Raw genomic sequence first — 17,614 nt, forward strand, 5'->3', positions numbered from 1 at the left:
AAGCCCACCACCAGAAGATGTGTTTATTTGTTTCGCTTGTACATAGTTGACACTAAAGGTCCACAGCTAGTGTTCTTGTGGCACACATTGTCGAGAACACATAGCTACATATATAGATGTAGATGTTAAATTAAGAAGTCTAAAGAAACCAAATGGTCTCCAAAGTTACTGTACTTATTGGTTATACTGTTATTTACTTTGCAGATAAACTCTTTCGTGATAGCAACGCCAAGGTGCATCATTGATGGGGGGGACACACATTTTGGCAGCCGATGCCACACAGCCTGATAAATTTTGTATCTCTCCATAACTTATGCTGTGAATAAGACATCGTCTCCAAAGTTACTGTACTTATTGGTTATACTGAGATTGATTTTGCAAATGAACTCATTCGTGATAGCTTCGCTCTTTATCGCGTCGACTGCAGATCAGTGACAAGTAGCGTACAGAACGGAGCTAGGCAAGTGGCTCCTCCTACTTTGCGCGCTCCCGTGAATGGGGAAACAATTTTTGACGGGGGTAACTACTTTGGCACAACACCGGCTTTTTATCTGCCGATCGCTGTGCTACGGTTGCAAGAAAAAGAAGCAGAAATGACGTTCTCTACGTGTTGAGACGTTCCCCGTCCGTCGGCTAAACGCTTGATTGAACCTTCAATGCGACAGTGACACCAAGTAGAATTATAAATGTCACATAGCCCCAAACATGTCTTTTTCAAAGCCTGCGGTGAAGAGAAAGGTTGGTGATGAGCACCGACAATTTCAGGAAAAGTGGGAAATGCAATATTTCTTTGTTGAGCACAGGGGCACCCCGACCTGTCTTATTTGCACAGAGAAAGTTGCGCTGCACAAGGAATACAATTTGAAACGTCATTACACAACTAGACATGCTGAGCTGGATGCAAAATACCAGGGAGACGAGAGAGCGAACCGGGTTGCCAGTCTTAAAACAGATCTACTGAGGCAGCAAGATTTCTCCAAGAAAGCAACCAAAGAGAATAATTTTTAGAGGAAATGGAGTCAGAATATGGGGATGTGCTCGACTTCACTGAGGTACGTTGGCTCAGCAGGGGAAATGTATTAAAGAGACTTTTTGAGTTGAGAGCAGAAGTGAAGCCTTCATGGAGAAGGATGGAGTTAGTGTTCCTGTGCTAACTGATCCCAAATGGCTCATGGACTCAGCTTTTCTTGTTGATATGACACATGAGCTTAATGTACTGAACAAGACGTTACAAGGCCAGGGGCAACTTGTCAGTGCTGCCTATGACAACGTGAGAGCATTCTCCACAAAACTGGCGCTCTGGAAAGCTCAGCTCTCTCAGACAAACCTTTGCCATTTCCCAGCATGCAAGGCACTCGTGGATGCAGGCACACCATTCAGTGCTGACGAGTATGTTGATGTCATTTTGAGGCTACAGGAGGAATTTGATCACAGATTTGCTGACTTCAAGACACACAGAGCCACCTTTCACATTTTTGCAGACCCCTTCTCCTTTGATGTGCAAGATGCCCCTTCTGTGCTTCAAATGGAGCTCATTGAGCTGCAGTGCAACTCTGAACTCAAAGCAAAGTTCAGGGAGGTGAGTGGAAAAGCAGACAAGCTTGGACAATTTTTGAGAGGATTGAGCCCTAGTTTCCCTCGGCTTTCCCGAATGTTCAAGCGGACCATGTGCCTTTTTGGTAGCACATACTTGTGCCAAAAGCTCTTCTCCACTTTGAACTTCAATAAGTCCAAGTACAGGTCCAGACTTACGGATGATCATCTTCAAGACATACTGAGGGTCGCAACTGCTTCCTCCCTCAGGCCAAATCTGGCTCGGCTATGCGAGAGGAAACGCTGCCAGGTCTCTAGCAGCAAGGAGTAGGCAAGAGAAGCCATGTTCAGAAGAACAGTTCATTTTCTACAGTGTTCCATTCATGTTCAGAAGAAGGTTATAGAACTGTTAATACAGACATTTCAATCTAAACACAGCAGATATAGAAGACTGAAAAAAACACAAGTTCACTGACTAAAAATATCTTATTATTGTTTTATTTATGTATTACAGATTGATTTATTTTCTTATTAATTCTTAATTTGTTTATTTATTTTTCATATTTTGTGTTAAAAAATAAAAATAAAGAGATTTGAGAAGATTGGAATTTTTTAACCATGCCTTTCTTGTGGAAAACCTAATGCGGCCCAGCCTCACCCAGACTCTGCCTGCAGCGGCCCCCAGCTAAATTGAGTTTGAGACCCCTGTCCTACACCATAAATCAGTAAGAGAGGGTACGACCTCTCTCATGGCCCCAAGTGGTGTGTGCATGCCAGAGCACTCTGGAAGGCACACAGAGTCTTTACAGACTACTAAGGATCAAACCTCTATCATTATGCAATCGATTATACAACTCTAAGCATATATGAGTAAATATTTCTAAGCATAAATGACAATCAACAATATAAACCTTACAGCTGGTTTTAATAACAGAATTTATTTGTTTCTCAAATGAGAAAGAGCTATCGAGAAACACTCGACGTGAATTAGCATTATGTGCTAATGCTAATACTGTTTTCCCTTTCTTTATACAACTTGAGCAGCTATTGCTAAGTAGGCCACTTTTCTCTGCTAAGGATTTGTGTGACCATGATGGAAACTCTGATAAGCTAATGCTGCTAAGCTAATGCTGTTTATGGGCCCTGTTAGAATCAATATTTCATTCTCATTCTGTTGTTTGAGAACAATAACAGAAAACTGTGCACTTGAGAAGAAATTTATTGTGAATTCAGCTGTGAATGTACAGTTTGTCATTATTTAAGCTTCCATTTCCAAATGTTAGCTGACACTTTATTAGGTACACTGGTATCTATATCAGGTACACCTCTGACCTAAATGTTCCTGCAAACAGACTCCTTGGAGACCCCTACATAAATATCCATGAACTATCCAGCTAGACTAGTGTGTCTGTCCCTGAAAATATTCCTGCATGTGTGATTGTTCATGTGTCATCTGCAGGAAACAAACAGGAAGTGAGTGAAGGACACACGAAATGTTTCCAGCTCTTCCTCCTCTATCAGATTTTCTCTCCATACCTGAGAGTGTCCAGCCTCCAGCCTGGATCCTTCAGTCCAGCCGACAGCAGCTTCATTCCTGAGTCACCTGGATGATTGTAGCTCAGGTCCAGCTCTCTCAGATGGGAGGGGTTGGAGCTCAGAGCGGAGGCCAGAGAAGTACAGCCTTCCTCTGTGATCAGACAGCCTGACAGACTGCAGACACACAAAACAACAATCTATCTGTCAACAGTTGTTTTCTCTTTGTCACAATAACATCTATCCATCCATTGTAACTTTATTTATAAGTGACAATACCCAACAGACAACAACAGTCATCTGAAGCTGTTTAACAGTGTAAGGTAACCGCCTCCACTGTGAGCAGCACTTGGTGATGGTGGGAAGAAGAACTCCCTTTGACACAAAGATCCTCCCAGTGAAAACAGGCTCCAGGAGGAGCATCTACCATGACTGGTTGCAGGGTGAGGGGAAAGAGAAGAGATGAGCTCAGAGAGACAAGAACAAAACAGAGAGACAAAAGTTAAGGACATGCAGTAGTGACATATAAAAGCACCAGGAGTGAAAAGAGGGGAGAAGAAAGCAGAGCATCATGGGAAGTCCACCAACAGCCTGAGCCTAAAGCAGCATAACTAAGGGATGGTTCAGGGTCACCTGATCCAGCTCGAACTATAAGCTTTATCAAAAAGGAAAGTTTGAAGCTGATCTTCAAAGTAGAGAGGGCGTCTGTCTCATGAACCCAAACTGGGAGCTGCTGCCACACCCAGTCCAACATAGCCAGGCTTTCTTTGCTGCTTTGACAAAACCTCAAATCCCAGTCAGAGACGATGAGCATCATCACAGTGATGATCATTTCTCTGTAACCCAGGCTTTCTGCTTCAGGATCTGTGCACGCTCACAGAACAAGGAGACCTTTAAACATCATTTCACTAAATGGATGGACTGAGCTCAGCCTACAGATGAACTGGTGCCAGAGATCATAAAGAACATCAAACAGTCAAATTCAACACTTTTAATGGAAATATGAGATTAATGCTGCAGACAATCATGAAGCTGCTGAATTCATGAACATCAAGAATGCAGCGAGTGGTAAAATAAAGATTTGACCTCAGTGTGCTCAGTGTTCCTGTCTATTCCTAACATATTCCTAACATGATAGCTGCACTTTAGAGCTCTAAAACTGGAACTGACACATGTTTAAACTCTACATGTTACTCAGTACATTCAGTTCTGACACTCGCCCACAGTCCAACAAAGGAAACATGGAGATCACATCAGTTTGTCACCAAAGTCTAATTTTTAGAGCAACTTAACCTGTTATAATCTCGTTAACTCATTAACTGATTAACGTCAGCAATTATTTTAATCACAGTTTTTAAAATCATGATTATTGTGAAAGTGCTCACTGGCTCTGAATATAAAAGCCATGGGTCACAGGAGGGATGTTGATCAGTGCTGGCTTGAAATGGGCGTCATTATGCGTCTCAGCCAATGGGAGCATTGAGGGTGGGCCTAATACTACTGCAGCGCTCACATGACCCAGGACAGAAAGAAAGGGGCGGGGACAGAAACATGGAGACAGGTACAGATCTTTGACATGTTCATTTTAAACTGTTCCAGGAGGCAGTGTTGATACAACTAAAGTTATCTGTTGTTGAAGAAGTCGGTCTGAGGAACGTTCTTAGGATCAACAAATGACGGCATGTATGAGCCTCAAGACGCAGCATCACAAGAAGAACACATGAGCTGTAGAAAAAGGAGAGACTACGAAAGCCACGGCGTTACAACATGAACCAGCTGTTGCTCTCTCTGGAGACTACTGGGCGTGGCTGGGTAACCATGGTTACCTGGGAGTTACAGAAACGTGCAGAACATGTGATTCATGTTGCACAGCAGTGGGACATTTGAAATAAAGTCAGCACACTCAGTACAGATAGTGCATCAAATATGATGCTGCTGCCAGACGTCTGCCTTTGAACACGTCCCTGCATCGCGCACAACACCAAGGTTGCCATGGCAATCACAGCTGACAGGGACAAAGCGCACAGCTGGAAGCCTGCAGGTATATTTAACACGATGTATTTCTCAGTGTCCTGTCTGTGTGTGAGAGACAAACAGCCTCTGTATGTGTGTGTAAATACAGCATGAATATGTAGAGGACATGTTTGTGGATATAAGTAAATGAAAGCTCTGCGTCATTTGAATCTTTGACTCTTGTTTCTGTTGCAGGTCTGTGACTGAACTTCTGGGAGGAGAAACGTTGGTTTCATGCTCTGTGATTCTGTGTTTTGTCATCTCTCTCAGGTGATGGACAGCTCAGATGATGACCCCGCCTACGTGGTCAAATTCAAGTCTACATTCAGAACAGACCTGGAGACACGCAAGCAAAATGCCAACATTGTATATGTGAAAACTGCTGCTGGAGCCAGATTCAAGGAGCTCAAGTGTTTACCCAGATCTTACTGAACTTACTGCAGGAACAGAGGGTTGTTGGAGGGAAACCTGTGGAAGCAACAACATCCGAGCCACCAGAGAAGAAGTTGGCCCTGTTGGTGCTTCATCAGAGTGTGAACAGGAGGAAGACTCAGCTGAGAACAGTGTGGTGGACACAGAGCAGAGCCCACCATCAGTACAGAGGCCTGTCCATTAGAGTGCTGCTCCAACATGCAGCACATGTACTTGGCCACAGCTGCAACATCTGTACCTGTGAAAGCTTCTTCTCTGTTGCTGCTCATATTGTGCAGAAGAAGAGAGTTTCTTTATCATCAGAAAATGTCAATGAGCTTGTGAGTCTTAGCAGCTGGCTCGGTGCAGAGGAGGAAGAACATGTCAGTCAGAGGAAGATAAATGCAGTTCATGTTGTCAACTCAACCTGGACTGTTGAAAGAGTTTTTCTTTGTCTGGTTTCTGACTGAGATTCTCCAAAGGAAATCCAGCACAAACACACACTTCACACACTCAAAGTCCTGCACAGTAAATGAGCTGATGAGCGTTTGTGCTGCTGCCTGATAACAGAACAATAGTTCTGCTGCTTCCTGTTCTGCAAACACACATTTATAAATGTTCACTTGCTGTTGATCAAAGGTATGTTGGTGGCTCTGGACGCTGAGGGAACTTTGTAAAAAACTAGATCAAATGTTAACGTCCTGGCAGAGGCAAAGAACTTTGATTTGATATTTGATTAGATTCATGTTTCAGGTCAGACTGACAGAAATATTTGAACTGCTGCTGTGTTAAAGGGAACACTGCTGTTAGAAAGCACCTGATCTGTTTCTGCACACTGAATGTTGCACTTCTCATACTGCAGTACTATTAAAATAAGTACACAATGCACTACTTTTGAACTCATGATTGAATGTTGCTGTAACAAAGCCATTAATGTGATTCAAAGTGTTCATGGTTTCCCAGCACAACAAATGATTGCACAAGTGTGACTGATCCACTTTCTAATGTGTGTGTAGCCCACACTGTGTGTCACTGTGTCACAGGTGAGTCTGTGTGTCCAGGTTCTATGAGGACAACAGGATATAGTGACTGAGTCCAGCAGCTGAAAGTCTGACTCCATCCTCCATTTAAATAACTCACAGCAACAACTGAATAGCTTTGCCTTTGTGTAGCTGACACTTCATTTTAATGTCCTTCTATTCTGGTTCATCTGGTCTCAGTTTCTATAAGCACACAGGTTTCATCAGGACTCTATGACCTCAGTAATCTTTGCTGGGCCTTAATGCTCTGAACAAAGCTGCACATCACAAGACTAAATAGAAATGAATCAGTCTTTCATTCCCACTGCTGTTTGACTTCAGCTCTCAATGTCCCACCATAACCCATGGAAAGAATTACTGTCCATCCAGGCTGCTGAACATGAAGCTGATGAAGGTGGAGTATTGTGAGGGCTGATGGAGATGATGATGAGGAATCCAGGAGCAGTGGGTGGATGGCAGCATCAGCATGAAGGATCAGTGTGAGAACACATCATCATCCACAAAGGAAACCAGTCTGAGTGTCTGACGCTCTTGTTAGAAAGACGCAGTCCCAGCAGTTAGCTTGTCTGCTAGTTAGCTGAGAGCTAACTCACTTGTACATTGAATACCAAACTGTGTAAACCAGGGGTGTCAAACATATGGCCCGTGGGCCAAATCCAGCCCATGAGATAATTTCATATGTCAAATATTGATGAATTTTCAGGCTTGCTGATAATCAATGTGAGCACGGCTGAGATGTTATTCTGATGAGCAAACCATGTGGCCAAACACTTTAAGAGACAGACTGGGATCATACCATTATGTGAAAGAGGACGGAAATGTCCCATAGACGGCAAGGGTAGTGGTAGAGACCAGTACACAGAGAAATGGGAGCTGTACTGAAATGCAAGCGTGTCAGGAAAGAGTGAAAAGGCAAAATGAGCAGCATCTGGCTGCATTTCAGTGATATTGGAGACCACAAAGCTGAGTGCAACATTTATACAGGAGATAAACAGGAGACGCTGAGAGTAGAACTGATAAAATTAGGAGCTGGCTAAAGTGAGACCCATTTTTATTTCCACCCATTTTCCATTGTGGAGGACAAAAGGTTTCAAACTGGTCCAGGTCTTAAACCTCACGTGTTCTTCCTAATAGCAGTAAATGGATAGAAATAAGGCTTTTATGAAAACACTGAATACAACTTGCTGCCTTTACAAAGACTAAATGTACAGTTCAGTATTGAACACTACATAAAATAAACTATATATAAAGTGTGTCTGAATGGCAGAGATGCAGAAATATGTGCATGTAGCACAGAGCCACGGCTCAGTGTCTGAATGAGTCTCACAGACCTGAATGTGCTGTTGAAGCCATTTATAATTATAACGTAATTCTTTACTCGTTTGATCTGCTCCTTACCACAAGCCACCAGACGTAGAAGGTTTTGGACTTTTAACTATATTTTCTGAAGTTTTACAACTTTTCTTACTGTTAAAAACCTCGTTATGGCCATTCATGCTGTACAAAGTAATTAGACATGTGTGGTATCTACAGAAACGTCAGAATCTCAGCTAAAAGTTCACAAAACCATCTCAACAACCACCAAACAGCTGAAACAGCAGGTGAACAGATCACACAAAAAAGATGTAAACACAAATCCCCCTGATCATCTGTTTTTTAAACATGAAGTGTAGTTTTGGACGTTCATTTACTGCTGGTTCAGTGAATTTTGGTTGGACAGTGATGAAACCTGCAGCCTCAGAATCTGTGAGAAGTCTGCTTTCAGCTCGCAACAGCATTGTTGTGTTGTGTGGATTCACCTCTGCAAACTCATCACTGTTTCACCATCATGTTTCTACTTAGACAATAACAAAGGAAGCAGTTCCCAGGAACTACTTCCTGTCTTGTTAACATAAGAGTACGTTGCCCTTCAAAACACCTTCACTTCTCCTCTTATTAGAGGACTGCCTTATTATTAATCTGCTAATTCTGTCAGTTGATGAAAGAAAAATGCTTGATCTCACCTGAGAGTTTCCAGTGTACAGTGTGGACTCTTCAGTCCTTCAGACAGAAGCTTCACGCCTGAATCCTTCAGGTTAATGTTACTCAGGTCCAGCTGTCTCAGATTAGAGGTCTGAGAGCTGAGACCTGAGGCCAGAGCTTCACAGCTTCTCTCTGACAGGTCACAGTGACTCAGTCTGAAAAATAACAGATAAACAATTACAAAAATAAAACACTTATGTTGAAGCGTAATGAGATACTATCATATTTAGCAATATTTAATCTTGTTTTGTCAGGAAACTGAGCACTGATGCAGAGCAACATGTGGAGAGAATCAGAGGAGAAGAAGTGAAGAGAGAACAGCAGTAAAACAACACTGAATTGTTCAGTGTGCTTTTGATATCAACAGAATGTGTCAAATTTCTTTATTTTGTATTTGTTTTAGTGGAATTGATGATTATCACTTAGATAACAACCACAGGCCAGGTCTAAATTGCACTTTGGTGACAGTTACACCCAGAAATATTTCAGAAATGTGGACAATTTGTGCTCCATTGTATTCAGTATTGAACAAACTGAGTACCGATGACCACTTAATATTTTTGATATTTTATTTGAGTTGTTCCACCTGATCTGTGTTAACTAGAATAAACATTTAAAAACTAAAGCTATGAATACATATGTACTTACAGAGCTTTGTTGGAGGCTTTGACCACTGGCAGCAGCCTCAGAAGAGCCTTTTTAAAGGCTCATGTTCTCACTTAGATCATTTATTTCTACTTACACTTCTTTCTGGGAAAAATGGAGATTACTTTGAAAACAGGAACTATTTTCCCCAAAAATCAGCCCTGGATTAGTAAATCACTCCAACATGTTCTCAGGCAGAAGAAGCTGTCTTGTTATGAGGGAGAGAAGAAAAAGATCGAGGCATAGAAACTTGTTGAAAGAGAGATAAAGCAGCTAAAATCAGGTCTAAAAGTAAAGCAGAGCATAGGTTGAATAAAGGACACTCAAGGCTGACTCGGAAAGGAATGAAGTCCATGTTGGGGATGCAGAACAAGGAGCAAAGATGAATGTGATGCTGAATCAGCAGAAGACTTGGACTCATTTGATTCCAGCTTTGATATCATTGATTTCAATGAAGAGCTTTGTGATTGTAGCAAAGGGCTGGTAGCTCTGAGAGTCCCACTGATGAGGTGTCTGTGAAGGTTCGCAGTCATCTAAAGAGCTTAGAAAAAAAGGCATCTGGTTTCTGGAAGACGTTTCACCTCTCATCCAAGAAGCTTCTTTATTTCTAGGGTCAAATGGTGGAGAGTCCCAGATTAGCCTGTGTACAAACAGACTTCAGCCATATGAGAGTGAGTGTGAGTGAATGAGAGCACACACAGGACACTCTGATCTCTGAATGTGTGTGACGCAGTGAAAAAGAGGATTGTACTGGATATACTGTGACTGACAAACAGAGTTTAAAGAGAAAGGTGTTTGGATTAAAATGGATTATGCTAAAGTGAACGTGCTAATGAAATCTGAACTGACTGAAATGTGAAGTGAAGATAATTGAGGTGTAAAAGAGAGAGAGAGGGGGTGATGATAAGGTGAGGCTGAAGATCAGTGAAGGGCATGTAAACACCTGATTGGCTGAGTAGATATCAGATCGACAGTTTCACAGTTTTCCCTGTGGATTATAACTTTAAGAAGATGTGACATTCATCAAGGAATCCTGCTCTTCGGATTATTTCCATGAACACTGAGCTGGAACACATCTACAGTGCTGGAAGTGCCCGTCTCACCACCAACCTCTCTGTGCACATTCACTTTTCAACCCTTTGTGAGACACTAAAGGTGTAAATCTGAGTATTTATCTATGTTAGTGCAAACACCTCTAATAGGTTGGTTTAGTCTTTCCAAGTCATATCTTCCCTTAGATCTGCGGTCCAGGCTCCTAAAATCATCCTAGTTTAACAAGCACTACAATCTAGAGGAGAGCTGCACTAACAGGTGTGACTGATGAGATCTGACCTGCAAGGATACTCATGTTTATTTGTATCAGGACAAGCAGGGAAGACCTGGACATCAACTCTGTCAGGCTGCCTGAGTCCTCTCACCCACATCAGCTCAGAACTCTGCATTATCTACTGAGTCAGACTCAGAGGATCAGGGATCAGAAGTTCTACAAAGAGTAGAACAAGACTTCCTGTATAGAGGTGTGTGGGCCTACTGATCCACAGTGTCAGCACAACTTTCACATCATATTCATCTCAGCACAACTAAAACATGGTGACTGACCTCAGAGTTTCAAGTCCACATCCTGGACTCTCCAGAAAACCACACAGATGCTTCACTCCTGAATCCTGCAGGGTTTTGTTGTGACTCAGGTCTAGCTCTCTCAGATGGGAGGGGTTGGACTTCAGCGCTGCTGCCAGATAATCACAGCTGATCTCTGACAAATCACAGTCCTTCAATCTGAATAAAAAATGAAAGATGTAAGTTTATTAGACAAAGTGTGAGCTTGAAATCATTCAGTGTTTCATCATCTGTTCAGAGCTGAAGAAGGTTCAGAATGTAGAAGTTTAGAAAATGGAAACTCCAAACAGCTGAAGCCAACAGGAAGCAGCTTCAAACAAACAAGAGAAAAAAATGAATTTTTCACATTGAAGTTGTGCATTTATCATAAAGTTGTCAAGTTTTGCCGTGTGAAATAAAAAAAACTGAACAGGAATCCTCAGAATTGAACCCTCTGCACAGAGGTTCAGGTTTCTCTTCAGGTCCCAAAGTGCAGAACAACAAGGTTTCAAACAGCTTCGTTCCAGCAGCATCAGCCACAGAAATGCAGAGATAATTCTTTGGATCTCTTGGTTGTGTTGTATGATGCTGTGTTTGCATATCTGGTGTCTGTGTTGCTTTGTGAGGATGGATCACCCATCTACTGCAGCCCCAGATAAACAGAGCTGGACCTGAACCTGGTAGCTTCACTTAGAAGACACTTGTGACGGGAACGTGTGAGAAGTTTTGTGCAGACAAGTGTTGAATTTGAGTCTGGGACGAGGTCTCCACAGTCTTTGTGGAGATCCACATTCTGCGTACTGCCTGTGAGAAGCTGCAGACATTTCTCCTCCAAATCCACTGAGCAGCTGCTCGTGGTGGTATTAGCTTCATGTGTGCGTGTTAGCATTAAGCCTCTGTGACACTCTGCTGTGGACACGGTCACAGCTGGACGCATGATGGACGAGTCGTCCTTCCTGTTAAACTTCTTTGAGGTGAGCTTGAAGCTGCTGCTTGGGGCGCATGCACAGCTGGTTATTGTACTGGAAATGTTCTGCAGACGAGTCCACGTGCTCACAACAAAGCTCAGTGTGGACGACGCTGTGCACGCTCCAATGCTGATTGGTTAGAAAGTGGGCGGGAACAGGGAAGAGAGCGACAGCAGCGTTCAGCACAAACATGGAGGATCAAAGAAGAAGAACATGACAAGCTCAGTTGGAGGCTGCAGTGGACACTTTTCATTGTTTTAACACTCGCTTTCACTTCAGCTTCACCAACAACAGCACAAGCAGAGCAGCCCACTGACTGCGTGGCCGTGACGGCGCCCCCTGGTGACTGTAAACCACTACAACATGTAGACGACCGTCTGCTGCTCATTTCTTTGCCACCATCAGAGGAGCTCTTTATCCTGTTCTTCACTCTCATTGGTTCTTTGTGTGCTTGTTTTTTAGAACAGTAGTCATTGTGATTGTTCAAAGAAGACAGTCAGCTGTGACTAAATGCAGCTCCTACAGCAGTGATTGGAATAACTACTGAAGCTAATCCAGTATCAAAGCTCAGGAATCAGCAGCTCCCACCTCGTTTTCTTTGAACAACTATTTTTAGCTGCTGTGTTTTTGTGTTTCTGCGGACCTCAGACATCCTGCTGCTCTGGAGAACTGAAGCTCTAAAGGCTTCAGCCTTTATCTCCAAGAAACAAAGCTGATCATGGAGACCCAGCAGGTCAGCTGATCTGTGGACAGCACCAGCATCTTTAAGTAAGTCTGAGAGGTGAGCAGTCTTTGGAAGCCTTTACTGTCTGATAGTCTCAGAGCAGGATTTGGATCATTATTTGGCTTTTCTTCTATTATTATGTTTAGTTTCTGCTTCACAGATATTCTCTGAGATGTTCTCTGAAATGTTTCCCACTGTTGGACAAACTTTCACAGTTTCTTCATAAAGGAGATCTCCTGTGCAGTCCATCTGTGATAATATGTTAAACACTGAATTATGCTTCATATCTGAATGCACTGACTGTTAATTACTGATGAGAACATAATCAGTAAATATAAATATGTTTGAGTTTGGCTTTGATGAATCAGAATAAAAGTAATAAAATAATGATTTTAGAGACAGGCCTAACTCAGGCCAGCTGACAGCCTGTGTACAAACAGACTTCAGCCATATGAGAGTGAGTGTGAGTGAATGAGAGCACACACAGGACACTCTGATCTCTGAATGTGTGTGACGCAGTGAAAAAGAGGATTGTACTGGATATACTGTGACTGACAAACAGAGTTTAAAGAGAAAGGTGTTTGGATTAAAATGGATTATGCTAAAGTGAACGTGCTAATGAAATCTGAACTGACTGAAATGTGAAGTGAAGATTATTCATTATTTACTGAGTCAGACTCAGAGGATCAGGGATCAGAAGTTCTACAAAGAGTAGAACCAGACTTCCTGTATAGAGGCGTGTGGGCCTACTGATCCACAGTGTCAGCACAACTTTCACATCATATTCATCTCAGCACAACTAAAACATGGTGACTGACCTCAGAGTTTCAAGTCCACATCCTGGACTCTCCAGGAAACCACACAGATGCTTCACTCCTGAATCCTGCAGGGTTTTGTTGTGACTCAGGTCTAGCTCTCTCAGATGGGAGGGGTTGGACTTCAGTGCTGCTGCCAGATAATCACAGCTGATCTCTGACAAATCACAGTCCTTCAATCTGAATAAAAAATGAAAGATGTAAGTTTATTAGACAAAGTGTGAGCTTGAAATCATTCAGTGTTTCATCATCTGTTCAGAGCTGAAGAAGGTTCAGAATGTAGAAGTTTAGAAAATGGAAACTCCAAACAGCTGAAGCCAACAGGAAGCAGCTTCAAGCTTTTTGCTCACGGTGCAACATGTAAAACCGGTTAAAAACAATAAATAAATGTTTTAAAAAAGAAGGAAGCAGCTTCAAACAAACACAACAAGAGAAAAAACTGAATGTTTCACATTAAAGTCGTACATTTATCATAAAAACAGGAAAAAGACTTGAAAAAGTCGTGTTTTTCCTTCCAGGAACAACAAGGCTTCACTTTTAAAGGTGAAGTGTGAAAGAAATGGACATATTTGAAGTCCAACACCTTTTTCCAGTCACATTATTAAAGCAGACAAACTACAAGCTCATTTTCATTCCAACAAGTCGTCTTCTGACCTGGATTAACAACACTGGTCTCTATGTGCAGCTGGCTGTGAGACCAGTGCTCAGGGAGCGTCTACAAAGTGCAACACTGAAAGAACATCACACACTCATTTGCTTCCAGCACTTTCACACAAACATCTACTGTCATTATTGTCACCAAACTCTGTGGATCCTTTATTGCAAATTCAAATGGGATCAAATAGTCAGACAAAAGAGGGTTATGAGGAAATATGATGAAGTGTTGAGTATTAGCAGCAAGTTATTGAATCATTTTCCTCAGAAACCAACAAAATGATTGACAAACATGTTTTTACAAACTCAGTGTTGGACTTGGATCAGCAGGATAAGCTGATGTTTAAAGGCATTTGAGTCTCGCTGTATGAGAGTCCAGTTATTACTCAATATTTATGGATGATGTTCTTTCAGTGTTGCACTTTGTAGACGCTCCCTGAGCCTCACAGCCAGCTGCACATGGACCAGCTGACATTACCCAGCATTAGAGGCGGCTGTAAAAAAAATGGATTTTCCTATTTAAATGGTTTTAATTTGAATAAAGCGATGTTGATTCATTCAATCCTGAATCGATTTTTAATATAAATGTATTTTGCCAGAATCTCAGGTTAAAGCTCCCAAAAGTATTTTAACAAGCAGCAAACAGATAAAACAGTAAATGAGAGCAGCTAAACACACAAAGATGGAAACACAGAGCGTGGATCGTTCACTCGACGGCACGTACACGGACACGCCGTCGGGGCTGAAAGTGGACAGCTCACAGATCCTGAAGCTGCAGGTTTCATCTGTCTCCAACCAAAACTGAGTGAACCAGCAGCAAAAGAAGATCCAAACTACGCTTTACGTTTGATGAACATCGTCATGAATTCTCTCTGACTTTGACGTTTACTTCCTGCACAGCTCTCTCTCTCTCAGTGTACTTCAAGAACAGTTTACCTTCAAAAATCTGTTTCCTGCATTATTCACTGCTTATTACGCACCAGTCTGCTGTTGTGTTCACTGCTGTCGGCCTCTGAAAACAAAGCCTCATTTCTGCTGTTCAATACTGAAGAAATTTAAACCTTTTAAAATGATGACAGATTACAAACTCTCAGCTGTGTCTGTAATCAAACCTCTGTAACTTTGCTTCCCTTCAGCAGCATCAGCTCATGTTCACATGTTGATTCATGGTTTGCTTCAGTTTTTGATGGACTGCAGAATATTTTGAAGGTTATCTGCTATAAAAAGCCAGAAGAGGAAAATCTGCTTCATGTGTTTCTGTTTGATCCTCAGTGACTTTGACACTAAGGCCTCTGCTGTGATGATCACACCTCTGATCAAGTCTCACAGTGTCAGCTTTGTTTTTATACATATGGATATGTGCTGATAAATGATCAGAATTATAATATTTCCCACTGTCTGCTGTGTGCCGTGACCTTTGACCTGCTAAAGACAGTCAGCTGTGGATTATTCATTGTTGTGTCTGATACTTAGAACTGTGAGGAAGAAGCTACACAGTTAATCAGGGTCCCCTCTCTCTGAATCAGGAAAGGTGTGGACCGCGGGCCATACGTTGAGTATCACTGTTTGAAATGCAAACATTGTTCTGCTGCAGTCAATGGACTAAACCAGAGAAGAAGAAAACAGACTTTACCATGAAGATCCTCAGTGTGGATCAGTATAATATCAGCCTGATGTCTGCAGTTTAGTGTCAGCACAACTTTCACATCATATTCATCTCAGCACAACTAAAACATGCTGACTGACCTCAGAGTTTCAAGTCCACATCCTGGACTCTCCAGGAAACCACACAGATGCTTCACTCCTGGATCCTGCAGGTTGTTATTGTTACTCAGGTCCAGCTCTCTCAGATGGGAGGGGTTGGACTTCAGTGCTGCCGCCAGATAATCACAGCTGATCTTTGACAAACCACAGCTCACCAATCTGTATAAAGAATGAAAGATGTAAGTTTATTAGACAAAGTGCTTGAAATCATTCAGTGTTTCATCATCTGTTCAGAGCTGAAGAAGGTTCTGTGAGATTATTCTGAATCATATGTTATCTTATATCTGTAGTTAAAGTAGTTGAATTATGTTAACTGCTGTAGGTCATATAATATCCTTTAGTCTAGATCAGGGGTGCCCAATCCCGGTCCTCGAGAGCTACTATCCTGCAGCTTTTAGATGCATCCCTACTCCAACATAGCTGAATCAAATGGTTTGATCTCTTCAGCATGCCATCATGTTTGGCAAAGGCCTGATAACAAGCCATTCATTTGATTCAGGTGTGTGGGAACAAGGATGCATCTAAAAGCTGCAGGACGGTAGCTCTCGAGGACCGGGATTGGGCACCCCTGGTCTAGATTGTGTGCTGTGTATGTAGCTTAGTTTCCATTATATTTTTGGGTTAAACGAATGTGACCACTTTTGGATTTGTTAGACAGGTGTGCATTACCCTGTACCCTTGATCTGCTGTGAATGTGTTACACTGTTTCTTGACATTTCATACTGCTGAATCATGAAGAGAATGTTGTGTGCAGAGGACCTTGTGCTGATAATAGAAGAGACAGACCACATTCCATACCCCCACCTTTACAGAGAGCAGAAAGACAGGGAGCCGAGTTCATAACTTAGGCGCCGTAACAGAGAAATAATGTGAATGTTTAGGCTTTTACAACTAGGTGGGGGCCACTAGAGGCTATAAGAAGCTGAGTAACCCGTCACCATTTTGAGATTTGCTGTGACCCTCTTCATGCATGTCTCCCCATCCGGATGGCTTATGCTCATAAGTGTTGGATTGTATGGAAATAAAGGATTGTTGATTGAGCATTTATACACCGAGTATTGTCCTTCCTTCAGCACAAAGATTCAAAGAATTGGGAGATCTTAACAGTTCAGAATGTAGAAGTTTAGAAAATGGAAACTCCAAACAGCTGAAACCAACAGGAAGCAGCTTCAAACAAACACAACAAGAGAAAAAACTCTGAATGTTTCACATTAAAGTCGTACATTTATCAGGAAAAAGACTTGAAAAAGTCGTGTTTTTCCTTCCAGGAACAACAAGGCTTCACTTTTAAAGGTGAAGTGTGAAAGAAATGGACATATTTGAAGTCCAACACCTTTTTCCAGTCACATTATTAAAGCAGACAAACTACAAGCTCATTTTCATTCCAACAAGTCGTCTTCTGACCCTTTATTATTATTGTTATTATTCAATATTTATGGAGGATGTTTTTAAATTGGGCTCGAATATGTGACAGACATTTCATCCCATGTCAGGTTGGCCTCATCCTGGGCCGGATTATCCAGCACACACTTTGACCACAGGCCCAGGGGCCACGCACAGCTGGGCTCCATCCAAGAGACAGGAAACAAACCAACACAATAATAAAAAGCACCATGTGATCTTCTTACATCTTCAAGACAAACATAGTAAAAACATGAGCATATTTGTTTCCTGATAAAATGATGTGACAGGTAGAAGAGAATAAAGTGGTGGTGTCACAGCCTTTCTCCCCTCTGCTGCCGAGGCTGTTAGTCTCTCCCAAACTCAGCTACAGGACTTCCAAATGAATGAAAGCAGCAGAAGTGGCTTTACAAATAAAACCACAGTGACAGACAGTAATTAAGAATCTCCTAAGCAATCCAAAGATAAGAAAAGTTCACCTGTCAATTCTATAAA

General features: G+C 42.1%; 1 protein-coding gene across 3 annotated transcripts in view; it reads right to left on the bottom strand.

Annotated features, from left to right (window-relative positions):
• LOC147336915 (protein NLRC3-like) overlaps window positions 1-17,614 on the bottom strand; it is a 70,852-nt gene that overhangs the window by 6,464 nt on the left and 46,774 nt on the right. Inside the window, exons 8-10 of one of the 3 annotated variants that reach the window (XM_086287169.1) lie at window positions 15,701-15,877; window positions 8,534-8,707; window positions 3,070-3,243 (exon numbers count right to left, since the gene is read on the bottom strand). The exons of 1 other annotated variant lie outside the window; for it this stretch is intronic. In XM_086287169.1, the coding sequence (XP_086143295.1) occupies window positions 3,070-3,243; window positions 8,534-8,707; window positions 15,701-15,877 (525 nt within the window). Of the gene's footprint in view, window positions 1-3,069; window positions 3,244-8,533; window positions 8,708-13,303; window positions 13,481-15,700; window positions 15,878-17,614 lie in introns of all 3 variants that reach the window. One more of the 3 variants, XM_086287171.1, reaches the window with a different exon arrangement.

Source organism: Aulonocara sp. 'chitande type north' Nkhata Bay, linkage group LG3, assembly GCF_057382095.1.
Source record: "Aulonocara sp. 'chitande type north' Nkhata Bay isolate Kocher_YH1m ecotype deep benthic linkage group LG3, A_spYH_male_GT1.1, whole genome shotgun sequence".
NCBI lineage: Eukaryota > Metazoa > Chordata > Actinopteri > Cichliformes > Cichlidae > Aulonocara > Aulonocara sp. 'chitande type north' Nkhata Bay.